At 34.4% G+C, this 12,250-nt stretch overlaps 1 protein-coding gene across 1 annotated transcript in view; it reads right to left on the reverse strand.

The window, feature by feature from the left end:
• The window catches only part of LOC116463138 (androglobin-like), a 183,546-nt gene that overhangs the window by 95,576 nt on the left and 75,720 nt on the right, over window positions 1–12,250 (reverse strand). The window contains exons 12-13 of the mRNA XM_032146102.2: window positions 11,328–11,418; window positions 2,565–2,694 (exon numbers count right to left, since the gene is read on the reverse strand). Coding sequence (XP_032001993.1) covers window positions 2,565–2,694; window positions 11,328–11,418 — 221 coding nt within the window. The remainder of the gene's footprint in view (window positions 1–2,564; window positions 2,695–11,327; window positions 11,419–12,250) is intronic.

A 12,250-nucleotide genomic window follows, 5' to 3' on the forward strand; every position in this document is an offset into this window, starting at 1 on the left:
TAAGCCAGACACAGAAAAATAGATACCACATAATCTCACTTACATGTGGAATCTAACACAGTTGAACTCATAGAAGTGGAGAGTAGAATGGTAGTTACCAGGAGCTGGGTGTGGGTGATTGGGAAAATACTGGTCAAAGGATTCAAAGTTTCAGTTAGTAGAGATAAATTCAAGAGATCTGATTTACAACATGGGGCCTATAGTTAATGTATTCTTGAAAATTGCTAAGACAGAAGATTTTAGTGTTCTCACAACAAAAAGTGAAAGGAACGTGAAGTAAGACATAATTAGCTCAATTTAGTTATTCAGCTATATATATATTTCAAAACATCATGTTTTACACTATAAATATATACAATTTTTTGTCAATTAAAAATAAATTTAAAAAAGACAAGATTGAAAAGATAAACTTAGAACATATGAAATACATGTCTAATAAAGAATAAGTCTCCATATTTCACAAAGAATATCTATGAATTGGTAAAACAGGAACATACAACCCAAATGGAAATTAGGCAAAAGACATAAGCAGGCATTGCACACAGCAGCACAAACAGAAATGGCAGTAAATTTATACAAAGATGTTCAGTCACAATAACAATCATTTCAGTGGAAAAGCAAAATGAACTACTTTTTCTTACCAATCTGATTGGCAAAATTTTTAAAAAACCTCTACACACTCCATGTGGCTATAAGGAAACATTCATACAACATGAGTGTAATCTTACCAGGTATATTTAGCGATAATTATTTTAAAATTCCAGTAGAATTTTGTTGACCAAACAATCCCACTACACATACAAATTCATTCATAGCAGTATTATTTATAATAGCAAAAGATTAAAATCAACCCAAGATTCCATCTATAGAGATTGATAGAAATAAACTATGGTTCATTTACATAATAAAAAATTATGAAGCTTTAAGAATGAACAGACTCTTTAGGTATAGATTGAAATTATCTCCAGCATATATTAAGTATTTTTAAGATTATTTAATTTTAAGTAGAAAAAAAGGAAGTTGTGAAATATTGTGTGTGTGTTTCTTTGCATTTACATTAAAAAATCCTGAAAGTCTCCTACAGAGGGCAGAATGGTGAAAATGGGATGGAGAGGTACATAAATGGAGGCAAAATATCTTTACATTTGTTTTACATTGGAAAGCTAAGCGTCCTACTGATCAAGGTCATTGTCAAGGTCTGATTTTTCAAATTCCAAAAATTGCAACCTCAGGCATCTATGGGTTAATATATCAATAAATTATGCATTTATAATAAATAATAAAATACAATTTTATACCCACCACATTAGCAAACATCATACAGTACCAAATGCTGTCATAAAGAAAACTCTTGGTGTTGACAGGTGTGGGTATTACTACACCCATTTGGAAAATGGTTTGGCATTTTATGGTAAGGTCAAGCAGGTGAGTGAATGCCCTATTAACTAGACTCCTAGATTCATATCCTACAACAGGGTTTCCTAATATGATATCCAATGAAGCGCATAAATTTCACAAATCCATTAATGTGGGTGGTTAGAAAGACATTACATGTTTGACTGACACTCAGCATTTTTTTTTTCAATTACCAATATGTCAATACAAGCAAGTAGTCACAATGTTGAGAGCAGTAACTGTGACCCTATCTACAAAATGTCACAATATTTCACATTATATTATAGTTGTTGCAAATATCTTACAAGAATATGTAAGCTGATTACTGCTTTGAAATTACAGCAAGTATTAGACCTACTGCTGTATTTCATGTGGTCATATCTCCCCGTCTACAGATACTCCTGTGACCTATATAGCTAGGTAACTATAGCAACTATGCTTAGTAGTCATTCAACCACCAAATAGTGAAGTTATATGTTCTCTCACAGTGCTAATTATGTTCCTTATCAATAATTCTCAGTTAATTAATATGGAGAAAACGATGAGTTGTTTTCAATGTGTTAGAGTTTTAAAAAATTGTTAAGGGGAGCCATAGCACGTAAAGGGTTATGAACCCTGAAACTAAAGAAACTCTTGTACCTGTTTCAAGGGACATTTGAGAAAAATCATGGTACCACTGCTTACAATAGTAAGAAACAAGAAGCAAGAATAGTAAGTAAGAGTATTTCTTACAATAGTAAGAAGCAAGAAGCAACTAATATAGCCACTAACACTGTGATAGATTAAAAACCATTTGTAGCATAATATTATACAATAAATACCATTGGTTAGTGAAATGAACCGAACATGAAACAAAAGGGAGGAATCTCACAAACAAGATGTTATGTTATAATTGGCAAAATGAGAAAAGTCTGAAGTTGTTTAATACCCAAATCTGAGTGGCAGACAGAAAATACAACCAAGAAGAAACACATGGGACTTCTATAGCAGATGACGATTCCATTTTCTAACTTAGGTTATAGATACAGAAGATATTTATTTTAACACTATTCTTTATACTGTTCAGATCCTTGTTATACATTCTTTTGTATGTATAGTATGTTTCACAATGTAAAGAAAAAATCTTGTATCATTAAGAGTTGGGCCAACAGTAAGAGTAACATAGTCACCTGAGATGTAGCTTTTGTTATTTGACTCAAGTCTGTCTGGCTATGTGTTGCAGTTTCATCAGTTTCACTGACGGAAGATAAATCAGATCCTGGACGTATTCCTTTCTTAATTAAAGAGCGCACAAAATGCCTAAAAGGAAAACAAAACCCCAAACTTCTGTTATTTTGATCTTCTGTTTAAAGTTATTAATAAATAACTGCATTTTTGTCAACAATAGAAAGTTCTGATTGTGTTCTATTTGTCATTCTCATTCTTTTACTACCAATAATGTCTTTTACCTCATGTTAAAACATTGAATGACTTTCTATGCTACTAAAAATATTGTATATTAGTCAGCAAATTGATGTAAAAATTCTAGAACACTATTTGTTTTAAAGCTTTGATGGTCATCTTTGGATTTTGATGATCAAAACAGAAATTTGATATGTGGAATTGATTTAATTAAATATCAGAGTGATGTATCAGTGAAACAGAACTAAGAGTCAGAAATTTAATTAGGAGTCTTGAGCACTTAAGTTTATAACTGTGACATTCATACCAGCTACCCAAGCATATAGTCTTCCTTTCAAATAATTGGTTGATATGACTCAAAATTGCCCTTGCCATCGCTAGAATTTTATAGGTTCGCAAAGACATTTTTGTAGTATATGTATTTTTTTAAGTAAGTGTGTTTCAAAGATAAAATTAAATTCCATGTATATAGACTTCATCAACTTGGATATTTTTTCCAGTTAGTGTTCTGTAAAAATTCACTCGTAACTAAACTTCTCTGATTTACACAAAACTGCCACTAGAGGGTAGCACAAACTTGGTTGTGAGTCTCCAATTCTACCAGACATGGCCAGGAGCCAAGAATGGGTAAACCTGGAGTGTTGCTACAAAGACAGCGTTCCTACGATAGAAAGTTGTGATAGCAGTCACTTTCAAAGGCTCACTAAAAAACAGGCTTGCTCTTATGTTGACCTGAGACAGCAAAGCAGGACAAGGGGCATATCTATCACGTAGGATGAAATGCCATTCACATATCTCTGATTTGGCTCTGTCAGAGATGAATATGTAAATGAACTAATAACAGATTCAAGCAGTGAATAGATTAGTTGAATCCAATCAGGTGATGAAGCCACCTGTATCTAGGTATTAGAATTTCATGTACTTTAATCAAGTAATACAGCTGAAAGAAGATAAAAGGGAAACGTAAGTAACTCAAGGAATTTAGGTTATGAAACTAACCCATTTGGGGTCCCTATTGGCATAGAGATTCTAAAAGGCTGGCTATGACTATTCAAATTATAAGAAAATTTGTCCTTGAGGTCTGCAGTTCTATTTCTTACAACCCACAAAATCTCTGATATGCAAACTCAACTAGCTGAGAGATAAACAAAAATTATTTTGAATAACAAAATCATCATCTTAGTGAGTGTGGTGGTTAATTGGCACCTAAGTGCCATCTTGACTGGCTTGAGGGCTGCCTAGGTGACTAGTAAAACATCATTTCTTGGTGTGTCTGTGAAAGTGCTTCCAGAGGAGATTGGCGTGTGAGTCGGTGGATTGAGAGAAGATCCACCCTCAATGTAGATGGGTGCCATCAAATTACGTGGAGACCTGGGCAGAAGAAAATGGCAGAGGAAAGGTGAATTCACTTTCTGTCCTGGAGCTGGGATGCCCTTCTTCTCCCACCCTTAGACATCAGAAGTCCAGGGCTTCTGCCCTTCGGACTCTGGGACTTGCACCAACAATTCCCTGGGTTCTCGTACCTTTGTCTTCAGACTGAGAGTTACACCATCAGCTTCCTGGGCTCTGAGGCCTTTAGATTTGGACTGAACCACACGCTACTGACCTCCCTGGTTCCCCAGCTTGCAGACAGCTTATCTTGAGTCTTCTCAGCTTCCATAACCAGTGAGCTGATTCCTTTAATGAACCTCCTGTCATATATCTATATTTGTATCTTTATCTATATCTATGTCGATGTCTATATTCCACATTCATTCAGTCTCTCTGGAGAACCCTGACTAAAACAGTGGGTAGCTTAAGCATAATATTAATCAGAAATCATGAAGCACTAACATTTTTATGTGAATTTTAGAAAAATTCTTTGTGTGACTAAATGTTTGTGTTCCTCCAAAATTCGTACGTTGAAACCTGATCACCAATGTGATGGTATTTGGAGGTTGAAGGTAGAGCCCTCATGACTGGCATTACAATCCTTACAAAAGAGACCACAGAGAGAGATCTTTTGCCCTTTCCACCCTGTGAGGCTATAGAGGAAAAGGAAGCCATCTATGAAAGTGAGCCCACACCAGACACCAAATCTGCCAGTGCCTTGATCTTGGACTTCCAGTTTTCAGAACTGTGAGAAATAAATTTCCGTTGTTTATAAGCCGCCCAGTCTATGGTATTTTTGTTATAGCAGCCCAAACAGACTAAGATACTATGTGTGAGTTTTTATAATATATGAAATAATTTAGCATGTTATATAATTTACAAATTAGGCCTTTAAATATATAGCTTCATATTTAATTTCAGCTATATGCTTAAGTTAAAAGGCATTGGAAAATTTTGGTTTGTAAACACAAAAAGTATGTATAGGAAAAATTAAATGTCTACAAATACATGATTTTGATTATTTGACTTTTTGTAATGATTTAAATACTTGTGAAGACTTTTTCTCGTATCATTTTTGGCTTTTAAAATGCTTGAAGAGAAAACTAGTTAAGTTGTAAATGCAATGTAAAATATTTAAATAAATTTAGCTAATTTATTTTAAGTGTTTATAGAGATTACTACATTGATTTATTAGAAATTACAACACAAATTTTATGCTGGGCATGGTGGAACATGTCTGTAGTCCCAACTACTCGGGAGACTGAGGCAAGAGGCACCACTTGAACTCAGGAGTTTGAGACCAGCGGGGTAACAGAGCAAGACCCCATCTCAAAAAACAAAACAAAACAAAACCCCAAAAGTTTGAGGAAAAAACTAGATTTATTAATTTGCAACAATAACCAAATTTTAAAACGAAAGTAGCAGGAAATTTTTTTTCTGGTTATAAAGCTGTCCTGCATGGCTTGACATTGCCAACTGCCAATATTTGTCTAGTAGTACTGTGCAGTGCTCCCTCCCTACCCACTTTTCAATGTTCAATTGTCGATACATAGAACTGACAAAGCCTTAAAGGTAAAATATTTGAAGAATATCTCTAGTATTATAAACTTAAATAGAATAAATAAAAGTGTAAATTAACTGCTTGTGATGTAAAGAGTATCTAAAAGTAGGAAAACACAATGAACACGGTACAGATCTAAATTTTGACTGCTTTTCTCTTATCAGCTTATATTCCTATCATAGATTATAGTCTATCCAAGAGAAGGCTAAAACCATATTTAATGGCCATTATATGTGTGACCGATGGCACAGACCATTCAATAATTTTAATAAAGTTTTATTGAAGCTTAAAATACGTGTTTAAATGTTCTTAAACAATGAATGTACACTTGCTGAAATATCACAAAGTAAACATGGTCATATCACCATTATTCAGATCAAGCGTTTTTCATATTATTAGCAATCCACAAACCCTGCCAGAGGCATGTCCCAATCATGGCCAAGACTCCTCACCACAGATAATCACATTGGTTGCGTCCAACACCATATATTGCTTTTTAAAATTTTTCGTTTCTTACTGTATATTAATAGGATAACTGAAAACTAACCATGTAATTTGTGTACCAGACTTCTTTGGTCTAAATTTTGTGAGCGTATGTGCGATTCATCCATATTGCTTTGTATAGCAGTCTTTATTTCACTTTTATTGCATTATATTATTGCATTATATTTGTCTTTGGTTTTACTATGATGTGTCTAGCTGCAGTTTTCTTTGTGTTTATATTACTTAGTCTTTTTAGGACTTCCTGAATCTTGACTTAAACTTTTCCCTTTAGGGATTCTTTTGGCCATTAAGATTTGATTTTTTAATTATTTCCAAATCTCTTTATCTTCTACTTCTGAGAACCACTGGCAAGTACATTGGTGATGTTCAATGTGTCTCATAGGTCTTAACTGTACTTTTTTTTTTCCCATTTTTTTGTCTCCATGCTTTAGTCTGGATATTATCTTCTAATCTATTTTCAACTTTGCTTATTCTGCTTTAGTCTGTATCTAATGTGTTCTTAAGCACATCTATTGAGTTCTGGGTCTTAGTCATTATACTCCTTGCTTCTAGAATTTCTATTTTATTTTTTAAACCACTTTACATACTTTCTTTTTTATATTTTTACCACTCCATTGAAGGATAATTGAAGTACAATTAACTGCACAAATTCAAAGTGTAAATTTGCTAGTCTTTGATATATGTGTATAACCATGTATTAGGCACTTATTGCTGCATTAAAAATTACCACAATTTTAATGGCAACCATCATACCCTGCACTCATATCATCCAATACACCAGTTATTGCTATTTGTAAAGTTCATGGTCACTTCTGATTCAGTGAAAACTTCAGACCCAACTTCACAGTCTTTCTTTCTATCCCTATGGTCGTGTTCAAATATTAGTGAATTTGGGTTCCTCTTCCTCCTCCTTCCCCCTTTCTCTTCATTGTTCTTCATTGTCTTTTCTGTTGTATTTAGTCTTTTTTTTTCCCTAAGAGTGACACACCCGTTTTTCCATGTTACTATGACAATCATTTAATCTTGTAATTTAATTAGCTGGTAATAACTGAAAATATTCATCAGTGCTAATGATTAAAGTAGGTAATGATTAAAGATGCTTTTTTGTTGTTCTGAAACAGTAGCCAAATCTGTAAAGCCAGACAGATTTTCCCATCAGCATAATTACTAGAAACAAGAAAAAAAATTAGAGTAGTTCTAAATGTGAAATACACCAAGCCTCTCTGGCTCTCTTCTGTCTCCAGGCAATATCCCAACTTCTTATCACCACCTTTAATCTCTCACCAGCTTGCACTCTTATATTGTCTACTACTTTTAGGAACATAATTTGAGCAGCTGTGACATCTCACCAAAGCAGTAAAACAGACAATGTGAAAGATAAAAGTGAGGGCATTTTTCAATAGTATCTTTGTTTTACATATAATATTTTCATATCACTTTATTTTTGCAGTCAGAGTTTTCATTGATTAATAAACTTTTCCTCACAAAAACAGTGCCCTTGATAGTTAATCCTCTGTGTACCTTCAATCCTTTATTTAAATATCCTTGGGATAAGGGGGCTCATTTAATTTTTTTTTTAAGTTTTATGATGGTAAAGAACTTCAAAGAAATTTGAAGTAGGCCTTATTTCAACCAATTCAAAATTTATCTTAAAATAAGTATTTCTGGCTGGACACTGTGGCTCACACCTGTAATCCCAGCACATTGGGAGGCCAAGGCAGGTGGATCATTTGAGGTCAGGAGATAGAGACCAGCCTGGCCAACATGGTGAAACCCCATCTTGACAAAAAATACAAAAATTAGCTGGGTGTGGTGGCACACACCTGTAATCCCAGCTACTTGGGAGGCTGATGCAGGAGAATCTTGAACCTGGGAGGCAGAGGTTGCAGTGAGCCAAGATTGCTCTATTGCACTCTAGCCTGGGCAGCAGAGCAGACTCTATCTCGGAAAAAAAAAAAAAAATATTTCTTACTATGAAAGGGAACTTAAGAAATACTGCTTTTGAATAATCACTGCAATGACACAAATTTTAGTATATTTGTCATCAAAGCATACATTTTTATTTATTAAATAAAATTGATTTAAAAGGTTGAAACGCTTTAACTATCATATTAGGACAATTACATTCAACTGGTCTTCTCCATAGGGCAAAGAAAATGCCACTTAGTTATGTTTTATTATATAAATGGATGAACTTTTCATTTTAATCTATGAATAGTAATATAGGTTAAAACAATAAAAACTAAAAATAATATAATAATACTGTTATAGTAAAATGCTATAATTATGGACAGGTCACTTGTTCCTTTTAATATTTAGAAGAAACTTATGCAATGATGAAAATGTTCACTTAGAACATTTCACTACAGAGAACGTAAAGTGTTGCTAATGCAACTAAGGAAATTAATTTTTAATTTTTTATAATATTAATTAACTTAAAAAATTTTACATAGCCACATGTGCCTAGTGCCTACCATACAGGAAATAACATAATTTTAAATACTGAATAACTTAGGTGCTTCAAAATATTTTCAATTCAATTAATATTTACTTAATACCTATGATTTCCAAGTTACTATGTTAAATATCCAATTGTTACAATGTAGATACAAAGCCCATATGCTAACCGTTAATGTCTTTATTATAAGTATATACAAGCCAATGTTAACTAATTCAAAAAATTTGGTGGTTACTCATTACACCCAGAAAATTAGAAACAAATTTGGAGAAGGGAAGGCTATTGGAAGCAGACAATATTAAGAACTGATAAAGACATCATTAGTACTACGAAAGCAAAATTAAAACTACAACTAAGCCAATCACTGAAACAAAGCCCTGGAAAAGCCAGTAGTCTCAGGTCATTGAATGTTAGGGTCATTGTTCCTCAAAGTCCTTGAGGTCCCTCTGTTAGAAGACAGTATAGTAATAAAGCTAAGTATGATTCATCCAGGAAGCAAGGAAGCCTTTGAGTATGCTCTGCTTAAGAAGGAAAGACATTATTTAATATATTAATAATGTGTATATTACAAGTGGTTAATATAGTCCAAATTTTGACTAAATTAATGACACTGTTGATAACATTGCATTGCATTTCTATTATATTGCAGTATCAGTTAGGACAGTTTGTGTCCAAGTGACAGAAGGCTAATTCATAGTAGCTTTAATAAGAATAGAAATTCCATTGGCTTTTGTAACTGAAATGTCCAGTGGGACTGGAAAATAACTTACATAGTATTCTTTTACACATCTAGAAACCTAAAAATAAGAGAACGGAGTGGTGCATATATAATTGTTGTCAAATATTTGAAGATTTTTCATGTAGATAGGGAATAAAAAAAGCTGCAGTGTATTATTTTAGGAGCTTTATATATTATTCCTTTTAGGGGAAGAACTGGATTAATTTCCAAAACACATCGACAGAACACACTACTTGCTAGATGAAGGGGAAGGAAGGTGCTATGGTCTGAAGGTGTGTATACACTTCCTCCATCAAATTTATATGTTGAGATCCTAAACCCTGAAATAATGGTATTAAGAGGTGAGGCCTTTGGGAGGTGACTCAGCCGGCATGCATGGCATTAGTGTCCTTGTAAAAGGCACCCCAGAGAGCTCATTCACCCCTTCCACTAGGTGAGTACACAGTGAGAAGATGCCATGCATGAGGAAGCAGATCCTTGCCAGAAATTGATTCTGTTGGCATGCAGTTCTTGGACTTCCCAGCCTCTAGAAGTAGGAGAGAGAAATTTTTTGTTGTTTACAAGCCACAAGTCTATGGTATTTTGTTATAGCAGCCCAAACAGGCTAAGACAGAAAATGGATGCTAACAAGTGGGATTGCTGCTATAATAACTACCTAAAAGTGTGGAAGCAGCTTTGGAACTGGGTAATAAAGGCTGGAAGAGTTTTGAGGTACATGCTAAAGAAAGCCTACATTGCCATGAATGGACCTTTAAAGATGATTCTGGAAAGGGCCCAAAAAGGAAAGAGGAGAGCTATAGAGAGAGCCTCAATCTTCTTAGAAAATACATACGTGTCTGTGAACTGAATTCTGGTAGAAATATGGATAGTAAAGGCCATTTTGATGAAGTCTGAAATGGAAATGAGGAACACGTTATTGGGCCATGGAGGAAAAGCCACCCTTGTTAGGCAAAGACTTTGGCTGAATTTTCTGTGTTCCAGTGTTTTGCAGAAGGTGGAACTTGTGAGCAGTGAAATTAAATATTGGATTGAGGAAATTTCTAAGCAAAGTGTTGAAAGTGTAGCGTGGCTTCTCTTGACTCCTTATAGTAAAATGCTAGAAAAAAGAAATAGATTTGGACAATTCTTAGCCTATCCATATTGGGAAAAATGAGAAAGCCTATTGGAAAGAGAACAAGGAAGATGTGGAAACCACTTCCACACTTTCAGATATTTGTTACAGCCGCACCCTACTTCTCTGTACCAAAGTCCGTATTTGTTTGCTTGGGCTGCCGTAACAAAATACCACAGGCTAGGTGGCTTCCATAGGAGAAATCTATTTTCTCACATTTCTGGAGACTGGAAGTCTGAGACCCGTTAGAATGGGTGCCAGCAGGGTTTGTTTCTTATGAAGACTCTCCTTCCTGCCTGCCAACAGCTGCCTTCTCTGTGTGCTCACATAGCCTTTCCACTGTGTATGTGCCTGGAGAGAGAGAGCGAGACTGAGAGAGAGAGAGCACTCTCTGCTGTCTCTCCTCACAAGGTCACTAATCCTCTCAGATCAGTACCCCCGCCTTATCACTCATTTCACCTTAATTGCTTTCTTAGAGGCCTTACCTCCAAATGCAGCCACACTGGCAAGTCAGAACTTTAACCTATGAATTTGGTGGGCATACAAACATTCAGCTCATAACACACACAAGAAATTAGTAAAAACTATTTGTTAATTAAGTGGATTAATGTAACTACAAGCTATAAAAGGTCAAGAAAATGTCCTTTTAAAGTTTTTACATGTATTTGGCCTTATTTTAAAATTACTATTCTTCAAAATGCTCCCATTTGGTGTTATCTTTAACCAGAAACATCACAAAATATTTAGTAACAAGGCACATTTGTGCGGAAGAATGTTATGTACTTACGTTTCTGTTGGAATTGTAAATGGAGTCATTCTATAATTCAAAAGTGGACTTGAAATCTCAAGGAACTGTTCAGGCTTCTTTACTATTAACTCTAAAAAGTAGCAGTTAGAAAGTTTGATGTACATTTAAAAAAGTCTTTCAGGATTGCATACAGAATTTAACATTTAATACAGTACTGGCTAGATTAACTATTTACTCAGCAAATTTCAATAGTGTGAAATAGGAATGTAAAACCATACATAAAGCTTTTATTGAAAGAGTTTATAGATCTTTCCAGTATTCAATTTCTTGTGTCTGCTCTTCGATTTCTTTCCAGATTATGTGAAACAAGTCTCAATGGAGAAAGTTAGCAATGTCTTATAGAATTATTACTTGGTATTTGCTGCTATTTCAAGTACAGGGATGAGTTTCTATAAAAGTCTTTTACTAAAAAAAAAGTTCCCTTAGTTAACCTCTGTAACACAATTGCTTAGGATATAAGGAGGAAATGTGAACTAACATATGAATATGGCAGTGGAAGAACAAAAACTGTAGCAAAGGTCATGAGGTAAAAAGAAAGCAGCAGATCAGGAGAGGATTTGTGGATATTCCTAAAGGAGTCTGAGGCTGATCTAGAAGAAAGAAATTCTCAATGAATAAAGGACACAGCACGTGCATTACTATTGTGAACAATGAAATTAAACATTAGGGGTGATTATTAGGAAAAAGAAAAGAGACTAGGACATGGAATACATAAATTTTCTTTGACTGTTCTGTGCCCATTTTCTGTTAATTTTTAATTTAGAAAGACAATTATGTGAAGAGCCTCTAGGTAGGACACTGACATTACAGCATCTTACCAATTGTTATATTTTTAACCCCAGTTTATAAAAGAGTGTTTACTTACATAGAATTACACAGCAATCAGTAGCAAAATCAGAAAT

Source organism: Hylobates moloch, unplaced genomic scaffold (genome assembly GCF_009828535.3).
Source record: "Hylobates moloch isolate HMO894 unplaced genomic scaffold, HMol_V3 SCAFFOLD_26, whole genome shotgun sequence".
Taxonomy (NCBI): domain Eukaryota; kingdom Metazoa; phylum Chordata; class Mammalia; order Primates; family Hylobatidae; genus Hylobates; species Hylobates moloch.